This window comes from Podarcis cretensis (genome assembly GCF_951804945.1).
Source record: "Podarcis cretensis genome assembly, chromosome: 1".
Lineage (NCBI taxonomy): Eukaryota > Metazoa > Chordata > Lepidosauria > Squamata > Lacertidae > Podarcis > Podarcis cretensis.
The window spans coordinates 101,444,679-101,457,681 of NC_137170.1; the positions used below are offsets into that span (position 1 = coordinate 101,444,679).

Here is a 13,003-nt window from a genome sequence, read left to right on the forward strand (position 1 = left end):
CTTTACTCATTATTATATTACAGCGGAAATTATAACGTTTTGGAAAAGTGTGCACTGTGTGATCTCAGCTGCTATTGTTAATTACTGTTCTTCAGTGATCCATGTCTACTCTTAGTGTTGCTGGATAAATGAAAATTAATGTATTTTTCATCTTTTGATTCAAGCTGCCCAGAGTGGCTGGGGAAACCCAGCCAGATGGGTGGGGTATAAATAAGTTGTTGTTGTTGTTGTTGTTGTTGTTGTTGTTGTTGTTACTTGCCCTGGCTCATACAGCACTGCTATTCAGATCTTGTGAATAATTGTTGTACAACTACTATGGGTGATGGTTCATGTTGTACATCTCCACTGATCCTAAAACCCACATTTCCCCTTGATCATATTTTAGTACAAATTTTAGTATAGCTTGTAAAACTTTACCACATTCATTCATTCATTCATTGATTCTTTAAAGGCTGGGTGTTTCCATACAAGGATGAACAGGATACAACCTGGAAATGGGCTATACAGTGGTACCTCGGGTTACAGATGCTTTGGGTTACAAACTCCACTAACCAGGTTGCTCCAGGTTAAGAACTTTGCCCCCAGGATAAGAACGCAAATTATGTGACAGCGGTGCAGCAGCAGCGGGAGGTCCCATTAGCGAAAGCACGCCTTAGGTTAAGAACCGTTTCAGGTTAAGAACAGACCTCTGGAATGAATTAAGTTCTTAACCTGAGGTACCACTGTATGTGCTTTCAAATCACCAGATTAAACAGGGAAAATAGTGACTCGCCAGTTCTTTCTCTAATTCCTCTCCCTGCCTTGTAATAAGTAGATCTCCAGATATATCATAGAGCAGGAAGAGGAGAGCAACAGCCAGAAGATCCAGGTAACAATTGAGGGGACCCAGCTGTACTGCCTACTTGTAATGCGGTTTTAAAGGGGCAAGTCTAAGACGATTAACCTGGAAATCCTGTTCTTTAATGGTCTGCTTTTGCAGCCCTTTTAAAGAACAAAAAAGGTAAATATTAATGAGGTTTCCTCTTCATTTACTGCAATGCACTGCCACTTATTTCTTTATCTTTCTTCTTCAAAAGATAATCACTAACACTCTGAGGAACTGGTACAAACATTTCCCATTTGTTTTAAAGGAACAAGCAGGTCTTTCTTGTAACCATAATAAGCCTATCCCTCCTGCTATAAAGTTGTTCCTCATTTGCTTTGTTCCTATCTTATACCAGAGATTCAAGACTGACCCCATTGCTCCCATTTCTTAACTAACAACAACAATAATCACTTCCTGTATAAGGAGTGTTAAGAAATACAATGTTGAAACATATGTACAAAGTGTCTGGTAACTAAGATTCCCTTATATGTTACACTGTAGGAGCTACTTTCCCATGGTTACAACCCACAACACTGCTATAATGTTTAAAGGCTCGTAGCCATGTGAACAGGACAAATAATACAGATGTGCTCTCTCTGATCCTACTTTCACAATAAGAACCCGATCCACTGGCCATACTCATGAAAAAGGCACTCAAAACACTGATGTTTAAAAGGCATATGATAAGAGGAGTAATACACTTTAGCTCTGCCACTGTAGGGATTCCATACTTAATGCTGACAGCTTTACTGTGCCACTGTAATATAACTGTTCAAAGGACACTCACGTCATTTTTTAAAATGCATGTTTGCTGTAAAATATAAAACACAATATAATTCTAATCCCAAAATTCCTAAACTGGCAATAAGTAGTGAGGAAACATCCCAGCTCACGGTATAAAACTCAGTGAGGGATTCCACATCATAATAATAATAATAATAATAATAATAATAATAATAATAATAATAATTTATTATTTATACCCCGCCCATCTGGCTGGGCCTCCCCAGCCACTCTGGGCGGCTTCCATAGAAAGCAAAAATACAATAAAATATATTGCACCACAGCAATCATTTTGCCACCACAAACTTTTCAGTCTACCATACATATGATTCTGCCTCTCCTCCCCCTGCATGCTTTTCTGAGGGTTCTCTGCCCCCCCCCTTAAAAGCCAATTTGAGGGAGCCAAGTGCAGGGGGAGGAGAGGTGAGAAAGCCTCATTGCAGTAACATAAGTCCTTGTGATAACTTCCACTAGTGGGACCTGTTAGCTGATCCTGCCCTTAAAAGGTAAAGGTAAAGTACCCCTGGCAGTTAAGTCCAGTGACAGATGACTCTGGGGTTCTGGCACTCATATCGCTTTACAGGCCGAGAGAGCCAGCGTTTGTCCGCAGACAGTTTTTCCGGGTCATGTGGCCAGCATGACTAAGCCGCTTATGGTGCAATGGGGCATCAAAACCAGAGCAGAGCATGGAAACGCCATTTACCTCCCTGCCAGAGCAGTACCTATTTATCCACTTGCACTTTTGGGTGTGCTTTTGAACTGCTAGGTTGGCAGGAGCAGGGACAGAGCAACGGGAGCTCACCCCACCACGGGGATTTGAACCGCCGACCTTCTGATTGGCAAGCTCAAGAGGCTCAGTGGTTTAGACCACAGCGCCACCCGCATCCCTTCAATCCTGCCCTTACAGCACAGCAATTAAAATAAATGCATCTCAGCCTATATAGCTGTCAGGCCACCTGCAACAAGTAGGCCTTCAGGGGCATTCAAACGGATTGGAGTGCAATAGCCATCTGGAGGTAAGATGATAATAAATTTCAGGGCCACCATTGAGAAGGCCCTCTCCTTTATGCCCACTAATCTCACCACCTTAAGAGGTAGGCAAATGACAACCGTTTCCACTTTAGATCTTAGCATGTGATCAGGTTAATATGGCACTGAGGACAGCGCTAGTCCTATAGCATATCATGACCACTACCATATTGTGATTTAGCTTGCCTGATTACTGAAGAGCAGTGAAAAATGTCAGGATGAAAATAAAATTCCTCCAGATCAGCAAATTACTGAAAGTGAAAGTTACGGTATATCACTTAATGTGTTCCACATTGGCAAGAGTTTAAGATGGGAAGGGTTTTTGCAAATCTTAATCTCTAGAACACCCAGGTACTCCTTTTTTAGGAAAAGAAATAGAGGATGAATATCTTTCCCCCAGTTTCGTCCAGGCTCAGTCACCATAATACAGACATAATATAAACGAAGTATTATTTGTTAAAAGACAAAGACATTATAGCTAAATCTCAGAATTATATAGTTATAATAAGTGTTATCACTGATTCAGGCCTCAGGTTAGAAAGAGAATAGGAGACAAGCACAGTAATTATTAAGGAAGATACTTTTTTTTTCTTTCTTTTTGCATTGGAAACCAGAGCAGCTGCATTTTTACACACTACCATCAGCTAGTACCCTATTTATTTCCAGGTTCCTGACCTAATAACATTGGGAGAGCAGTTTCCCAAATTGTAGAAGTAGTTTGAGATAAAAATCCATTATACCGAACAATTTATAAAGATAAAGGGAACACTATCAAGTATAGTGTTCTGCAGACTTGCCTAAGCAGTTTTTGTATGGAGGCTCTTTCACGTTTGACAAGCCATGACTTGTTACTGACAAGCCATGATTGTTTTTTGGAATTTTTGGTTATGGGCTGGACGTGATTTTGTTACAGGTGAATTTCAGGGTCACCAGTAGACACCCATGTTCATAAGGAATGATACTGATCTACAGGGCTATATTGCTTTTTAAGCACTGACTGTGGTTTTTCATTGTTGGTTACTCTACAGGAAATACAGAATGGGGCTCAAAAGAGATTGAGCAACAAAAAGGACAAAAAGAATATTGTACCAAAATACAAAATGGTAGAACTGAGAGTAATGTAGATATTTTATTGGAATCCTGGAGGACCAAATGGAATCTGTTGTAATCCTTAACAGAAAAATAATAATTGCCAACTAGAATCATCAGCTGGCAATGGCTCCAATCCAGGTCTAGTCATGCACAATGAGCTCCTGTGGGAAAGTTTACCCCAGCCTCATCAAAAGAAAACACCCAGGTAGTTCAACTTGGACTGATGTGCATGCACATCTCTATTAGCTGCGCATATGGGAATGTTGCTTCTTTTCACAAATATCCTTTGGTGGATGGCGTTAATATTTCAGTCAAAGTACCACTAGCATGTATGCAAAAGGTCTTGTAAGAATTAGCAGATGATGACGGCCGATGGAGCAGCTCTTTGGGCAATGGTGATTGCTGTTTTCTCTACCTCCTGTTTCATATATATGTGTGTCCAAAGTCTCAGCTTTCAGCTTCATATACGTCTTAGTAATACCCATATTTTCATGATTTTCATTTCCAAAGGAGGAGCTGGCTAAGTTTATTGTATTCTAAATACACCAGTAACCTGTTTGTATGAACTCTCAAGTATAAATATGACATAAAGTTGCATCCCAGCCACTGCTACATGACTTTAAATACCTTACCTGGAAAAATATGAAGGGGAAATAAAACAAGGATTATATAGCCCATTGCATATGGAAAATACAATACAAAATACTTTTGTTTTCAATAAAAGTGGTTTCCCCCCTTTATTCCTATTCTGTTTGCTTATATATTTTTTTAAAAAAATAGAATGGCTCACAAAGTTGATAACTGTAAAACAGCAAGATAAATAATACCCAACTGATTTGGTAGTCAGCCCAGCAAACCTAAACAAGCAAAAACATATCAATTCAGAATAATATAATTGCAGAAGTATAGCAAATGGCACAAAAGGATAAAACGTAATTACAAAAGGTGCAAGAAGCAGCAGAGCATAATAATGTACTACGCACACTCAAACCTCCCAACTCCCTCTGAAAGTGATAGAAAGTCATTTTGCAGCAATATACTTCTTCATGTGCTGACATCAGAGATCTGAACTTATAGGGTATACGGATGCTCTCGCATTCAAGATACATCAACGTCACACTTTACACAGCTTTTTGAATCCTTTGTAAGAAAGTAACTCTTATACAAATAGTGTGGCCACAAGTCTACATCGTTATGTTTACATATCCTGTTTGTGACAACAAATAAATCACAGCCATTTCTTTTTTCTTTCTTTTGCTACTACTAATGGTTCCTTGGTGGGCAACCTATGTAAGATAAGAATCATAATAAAATTCATTGGATGGGAATCAACCAATGAGTCCTGTTAACAGAAGTCCTATGCAAGGACACTTGCACAACAGGGTTTCCTCCTTCATCTCCATCTGTGCCCCCCCCCACAAAATTGCCTGGGGCGGGGTCAGGAGAACCCTGGAACAGCATATAGGGAGAGGAAAGGGGGATCATTCTTTCTGGAAGGCCTAGATGCTTGCACTAATGGAATAATAAGAAGAGGGTGACATTGAATTCCTTCCATTGTGTTAAGAGTTAATTTTTAGCATTAATTTTATAGTTTTAAGAGAAGCATTAATGGGGACATTGAACCTGGTTGACAGGACTGTTTTCCTACCATGATGCGACTGTGAAACAGTTATCTTGTGGGCATTCATATGGAACCCGTCCTTGTTAATGACTTTTCTACTTATCCTGTTGGACTAAAATTTTAAGTTCAGATAATGTCTTGGTAGCTGTCTAGTGGAAATAATGGGAAACTAATTTAGAATAATAATTGTAGGTGTGTTTTCTGCCCCCTGTGTCTCATTATTCGAGGAAAGTAGTCATATGATTTAGCCATCCTCATAGCTTTATCTTCTAAATATGGTATGTCAAACTGACATGTTCATTTTCTTTCAATTTTAACACTGTGTTAAACTAGGAATGTGGAGAACCTGACCCTTTATTGCAGAGTCTCTGCTTTTCAACACCATGGGCTCAGATACATACACAGAAACTCCACCGATTGCCTTGTTTTAAGAACTATGGGTATGCACTGTATGTAAAACAAAATACACAAAACAAAGTATGTCCTGTGTTGGGTACTGTCTATTGATTTGAATGAATTGTGCCTTGGAATGCACAAATGTATATCCAATCCCTACCCACACACCATCTTTTGGAACCCTTTGCACACTTGGGTACCAATCACTTTTCTCCCCAGCATAAGTGAAATTGAATGGAATCAGACATAATGCAGGGTCATAATAATTGCCCATATCAGCGGAACCATGCCTACAATTAAGAGTGAAACTGCTTCCCTGATTCCAAGGTCTACACTGTTTCCTTAAATCAAAGGTAGTAAAGGATAGCAGTGAAGTTGCTGGAGCCTTACCTGTTGGTTGGATTCTTGTGTGGTACACGTGGATCTCTTGAGCATTTTCAAGTCTAATTAACATCTGTGTATCTGTGCCATTAAATCTGTTTATTTGTATGACACTGTAGTTATCCAAATTTGTTGCATACAAATAGTCTTCAAATACAGTCAGCCCATAAAGATGTCTAACCTGAGGGAAGAAAATATATAATTATTATCTGATCTTATCAATTTTTTCCCTAATCAATTTTTTTAAAATAATATTTTATTGAGATTTTTAAATACCAATGCAAAATTAGTAAACAATGTAACATATTTCATAACATAGTTTCATAACTTCTTTGGACTCCCTCACGTCTCCCACTCCCACTTACATCATTATAAATTTTTGCCAGCAATTTATCAACTTGTTTGCGTTCTTATGTCCCGCTCGTTTAAATATAATTAAAAATTCTCCAAAAAATTTATATTTTCCTCAATCTCACTTATCATCCTAATTCCAACTATTTTAGTTGTGCTCAATTGTTTGTGATCTAGCATCCTTATTAACATTCAACCAAATTACAATATTTTTGTAGGTAAATCTTGAATTTCTTCCAATCTTCTTCAACCCTCTCCTCTCCCAGGTCTCGGATTCTGCCGGTCATCTCAGCCAGTTCCATATAGTCTATCAGTTGCATCTGCCATTCTTCCAGTGTGGGTAGATCTTGGGTTTTCCAATATTTAGCGATGAGTATCCTTGCTGCCGTTGTTGCATACAAGAAAAAAGTTCTGTCCTTCTTTATCACCCTCTGGCCGACAATACCCAGAAGAAAGGCCTCTGGTTTCTTAAGGAAGGTATACTTAAATACCTTTTTTAACTCATTATATATCATTTCCCAGAAAGCCTTCACTTTAGGGCACGTCCACCAGAGGTGAAAGAATGTTCCTTCATTTTCTTTACATTTCCAACATTTATTATCAGACAGGTGGTATATTTTGGCAAGTTTAACTGGGGTCATGTACCATCTATATATCATTTTCATTACATTTTCCTTCAAAGCGTTACAAGCAGTGAAGTTCAACCCAGTGGTCCACAACCTTTCCCAGTCATCAAACATGATATTATACCCAATATCCTGTGCCCACTTTATCATAGCCGATTTAACCGTTTCTTCTTGTGTGTTCCATTTTAACAGCAAGTTATACATTCTTGAAAGTACCTTAGTCTTAGGTTCTAACAGTTCTGTTTCCAATTTCGATTTCTCCACCTGGAACCCTAACTTTTTGTCATTTTTAAAAACTTCTTTAATCTGAGCGTAGTGTAACCAGCCTTGCACTTTATCCTTTAATTTCTCCAAACTCTGCAATTTCCAATTGTCTCCATCTTTTTCTAGTATTTCCCAATATTTTGGCCATTTGGCCTCCATATTGGGTCTTTTTCGGGCCTTAGCTTCCAGAGGTGAAAGCCACCTTGAAGTTTTGTTTTCCAATAAGTCTGTATAGTTTGTCCAGACATTAAACACTGCTTTTCTGACAATATGGTTCTTAAAGGCCTTATTGATCTTAACCTTGTCATACCATAAGTATGCATGCCAACCAAAAGCGTTATTGAAACCTTCCAAGTCCAATACGTCAGTGTCTTCGAGAAGTAGCCAATCTTTTAGCCAGCAGAAAGCTGCGGCTTCATAATACAACTTTAGGTCCGGCAGGGCAAAGCCCCCTCTTTCTTTCACATCAGTTAATATCTTAAACTTAATTCTGGGCTTTTTGCCCTGCCAGACAAACTTAGAGATGTCTCTCTGCCACTTCCGGAAGCACTCCGTCTTGTCTACAATCTGCAGTGTTTGGAACAAAAACAACATTTTTGGCAATACATTCATCTTGATAGCAGCAATTCGGCCTAACAAGGAAAGTTTCAATTTTGTCCAACTATCTAAGTCTCTCTTAATTTCTGACCAACATTTTTCATAGTTATCCTTAAATAGACTCAGATTTTTTGCTGTTATGTTTACCCCTAGGTACTTTACTTTTTTAACCACTTTTAATTCTGTCTCTCTCTGAAACCGTTCTGACTCTGTATCTGTCAAATTTTTTTCCAGCACCTTAGTTTTCTGTTTGTTTAATTTAAAACCCGCCACCCGACCAAAGTCTTGAATCAATTGTAATACTCTTTTCGTACTAGATTCTGGCTCCTGCAGGGTCAAAACTAGGTCATCTGCAAAAGCTTTAAGTTTATATTGTGTCGCTCTGACCTGAATTCCTTCCACCAACCGGTCCTCTCTAATCATATTCAAGAGCACCTCCAGGACCGAAATAAAAAGCAAAGGGGAAATGGGGCAGCCTTGTCGTGTTCCTTTTTCAATTTTAAACTCTTCTGTAACCACATTGTTAACTATCAATTTGGCCTTTTGTTCTGAATATATTGCATCAATCCCATTCTCAAAACCCCGTCCCACTCCCATTTCTTTTAAATTTCCCTTCATAAATTTCCAGGAAATATTATCAAAGGCCTTCTCCGCATCTATAAAAATTAATACTGCTTTTGTATTTATATCTGTTTGCAGAAGTTCCAAAATGTCAATAATGTTCCTTGTATTGGCAAACAAATGTCTACCTGGGAGAAAGCCTGCCTGGTCCTTGTGGATTACTTCATTTAGAACTTCTTTGAGTCTACTTGCCAAAATGTCTGCAAATATTTTGTAATCCACATTTAAAAGAGAGATGGGACGATAGTTCTTAAGTTGTGTCTTTTCAGCTTCCAATTTTGGTATCAATGTGATAAAGGCTTCCTTCCACGATTCCGGCGCCCTCTTTCCCTCCATAATTTCATTGCTAACCTCCATCAATGGTTGTATCAAGTAGTCTTTTAATGTCTTATAATACTTGGAGGTCAACCCATCTGGCCCTGGAGATTTGCCCAGTTGCATGTTCTGAATGGCTTGTTCAATCTCTTGTCGTGTTATTTTACAGTTCAGGATTAATCTATTTTCTTGTGACAATTTTGGTAGTCCATTTTTTTCCAAAAATTGTTTAATCTCAACCTCATCTTGCGGCCCTTGAGTGTATAATTTTTTGAAGTATCTCTGGAAGCACTTTCTAATGTCTGCCGGGTTCTGAATGTTTCTTCCTTCAATCTCTAGATTTGTAACTGTATTTAGTTTTTGTCTCCTCTTCAACTGCCAAGCTAGCAGTTTTCCACATTTATTCGATGATTCAAAAGTTTTTTGTTTCATTAGTTTAACCTTCCACTCTATTTCCTGATTTATCAATTTAGAATATTGAGCTTGATAAAGTTTAATTTCTCTCAGAATCGGCTGTGACTTCGGGTTTGATCTTAACTTCTTCTCTAATTCTTTGATTTTCTCCAAAATCTTATCTTTTCTCTCATTTTGTATCTTTTTCTTTACAGCATTCTGTTGTATCAAGAACCCCCTCATCACAGCCTTACTTGCATCCCAGATAATTCTTTTTCCCACCGTAGTGTTCATGTTTATCTCGAAGTAATCCTTCAAGGCTTTTTGGGCCTTCTTAATAATCTCCTGATCTCTAAACAAGTTGTCATTCATCTTCCATCTAAAGGAACCGGTTGGTAATAGTGTCATATCCATCTTTACTGCGTTATGGTCGGAGCAGGTCTTTGGGCAGATTTCCACCTTTCTGCCTTGGGTGCCAGACCTCTAGATATCCATATTTGGTCGATTCTTGTCCAGGTCAGCTGGGCTTCAGAGAAAAATGTTCCCTCTCTTCCCAAGGGGTTCTTTGTTCTCCAGATGTCAATCAGATCTATATTGTCTGTCATTTCAAAAAAAGTCTTTGGTAGTCTGCCGTCTTTTGTGACGTTTTGGCTTTGTGACTTATCCATGTTAGTTGATACGACCCCATTCATATCTCCCATCATAATGATGTTGTTGTAGTCCAGATAATCCAACATAGTCTCATGCAACTTCTTATAAAATTCCGATTTCCCCTCATTGGGTGCATAAATTCCTAATATCAAAAGCTTCTCTCCTTGATGCTGTATCTCAATTGCCAAAATTCTTCCATGTTCATCTTTAAATAAAAATTTAGGTGACAGGCTCTCTTTTGCATATATCACCACACCTCTCTTCTTTACTCTGTCTGAAGATATACATTCCTGGCCAAGTCTTTTATTTATTAACACTTTTCTATGGAGCCTAGTCACGTGTGTTTCTTGTAAACAAATAATGTCCAATTGTTCTTTTTTTAATATATGAAATATATTCCTCCTTTTTTCCAGGATGTTACAGCCATTTATATTCCAACTCAAAAGTTGCAGAGACATCCTGAATAAATCTGGTTAATTTCCTGGGGGTGGTATCTTATTCACTGGATCTTCCGGTTCCGAAGGTGCAGGTACCGCCGGTGCTCCAGGCCCAGGAGGTAATTCAATTCCTTTTTGAAGGTCCTCTCCGCGTGCAATCAGAAATTTGTCTCTATCTTCCAATGTTCTGATTTTGACCTTCTTCCCTCTGAAGGTAAAGGATAATCCTTGAGGAAATTCCCACCTGAAGATAATTGAGTTGCTCCTCAACAGTCTGACCAATTCCAAGTAGGCAGATCTAAGATCCAACAGTTGTTTAGGAATGTCTTTATAAATTTCAATTCTTTTGTCCAAAATGTTCAGTGACTTTTCGTAGTGTAGGCCCAAAATCTTATCCCTTTCCTCCTTTGATCTCAATGTTATCAAACAATCTCTGGGCTTCTCTTTCTTTGCCAGTCTTCCAAGCCTGAAAGCTGATACAATTTTAAAGTCCTTTTCCTCTAAATTCCAAAACTTGGAAAATTCTTTGGTCAAAAACTCAGCTAAGTTGCCTTCTTCCGCTTCTGGTATCGACCTTATCCTTAGGTTACTCTCCCTATTCCGCAGTTCTATCATAGAGAGATAGGCCTGGTGTTCACCTACTTGTTTGCAGAGTGGTCTTACCTCTTGTTCTAAATTTCCAAGTCTTTGGCTAGTCTTTACCCAGCCAATTTCCGATTTTCTACTGTGGCCTCTGTCAGTTCTCCAATTGCTTGTACGTTCTGTAATACTTGACCAGTTAATCTATTTAGGCATTCTGTGTTTTGGTCAATTTTAGCTGTTTGTTCGTCAGCTTTCTTATCCAAAGATTCCACTCTCTTATCCAAAGATTCCAATTTTTCATAAATTTTCTCAAATATAGAAGCAGTTGCTCCTGAGGCCATATCTTCCAATTGTAATTGCTCAATTTCTCCCTCCCCTGCTTGTGGCAGAGAAGCAGCTTCTTCCTCTGAAGGCAGAGTAGGTACAGATGATCAACGTGTCTGTGAGGCTGAGGTTAAAGTTGTTAAAGTTGTTTGTCTGGTTTTTGGTCCCTTTTTCCTTGCGCCACTCATTCCAGAGTTATCTAAAAGTCAAGGTCAAGCTGAGTTGTTCCCATGAGAAAGCAACAGCCCAGATGTTAACAATCAAACAGGAGGCCGGGAAAAGGAAAGTAAAGTGATGTCACTGTTATAAATCCCAAATCCTCTAGGGGGAGCTTAAAATGTCTTTAGGAAAGAGATCAGTTCTGGTAAAATTACTAGAGTCAAGTTTAAAATCCAGGAACCTTCAATAACAAGTTTTAAGCAGAGTTAATATTGGCAGTCACAATTGTTTCAGACAGTGCATGCTGGTATTCCAAATGTTACTTCAAAGTAGCAAGTCCAAACTCCCTCAGATTGTTGCAATTTTTAATTCAAAGTGTCCAAATCTGCAAACTGACAGCTCAGTTGCTCAGGCAGCTCCAACACCTGGGTTTCTTACTCAAATTATATTTCCAATAGAAGAAAGGTATCACAATGCAGATAAAGAGCATAAATCAAATGCTTAAAGTCCTTGTTTGCTTACAGGAAAATTCAATGGGTGCTCAGATCAATTAAGTTAAAAATTTCTTTCTTTGCCTCCACTCCTCCAGCTCTTTGCTTTGAAGTTCAGTGACAGCGGAAGACGGACTTCCTGTTTTTACGTCGCTCCACTTTCAGCCAAATTCAGTAGTTTTTAGTCTCAAATTTTATAAAGTCCTTCTTTACTCACGGGTTGTTGCTTTTCCGAATCAGAAGTTTTCAGGAAGAGAGGTCAGCGCTCACCGGCAGCTGCAGCGCGGCTTCACTCCGCGGATCGCGAAACGACTCACAGCGCCGCTACCCCCTTCACGTTCCGGAGCCCCTTACGGGGTTCCTTCAGCGCTTTGGGGGTCGCTTCTGGCGCCCACCAAGTCTCAAGACCACAGGCTCTTGCTGCCTGTGGGTTTCCAAAGTGGGTCTCCGCTTCGCCGTAGCGGACGACCCAATTCCGCGGAGCTTCCTCCTCACTAGTGGAAGAGGACCGCCATTACCGTTTGCGCCACCTCCGGAAATCAAATTTTTCCCTAATCAAATGGCAATGCAAGGCTACACACAGAAATGAATAATGGGAGTCATATTTATAAAGTCAATATTTGTTAATGAAAAACTCATTAAGACTCAAACCACAAATGGATTCTGCTTTCTTTTTACTTACACAATATAATTTTGTTTTAAATTAACTCAGAAGAGTTGTAGAGAGGTTTAGGTAAGTAAGAACATATCAGATGCCGAAGGTATTAGATCAAGCACAACAAGCTTTCTCCAACTGTGACCAATATTAAATACTTGAGCCTACATCAGGCATTCATTAGAAGGAAATAACACAAAAGCAAGAATGATCCATGCTTCTGATGTAACTTCCTAAAGGCAGGGTAGAGTGACATGTTCAGCTAAATCATATGGACAGAAGCACATGGAATGAGAGCCAATATACCATGTGGAGACACAAGTCCACAGCCTCACTTGATTCAGATGCCATGTCGAGAGAGTGGGTATCA

The 13,003-nt window shown here is 39.1% G+C and overlaps 1 protein-coding gene across 3 annotated transcripts in view; it reads right to left on the reverse strand.

The window, feature by feature from the left end:
- LRP1B (LDL receptor related protein 1B) overlaps positions 1-13,003 on the reverse strand; it is a 782,700-nt gene that overhangs the window by 240,566 nt on the left and 529,131 nt on the right. For all 3 annotated transcript variants that reach the window (XM_079992449.1, XM_079992450.1, XM_079992448.1), the window contains one exon: positions 6,177-6,348. In XM_079992449.1, the coding sequence (XP_079848575.1) occupies positions 6,177-6,348 (172 nt within the window). The remainder of the gene's footprint in view (positions 1-6,176; positions 6,349-13,003) is intronic.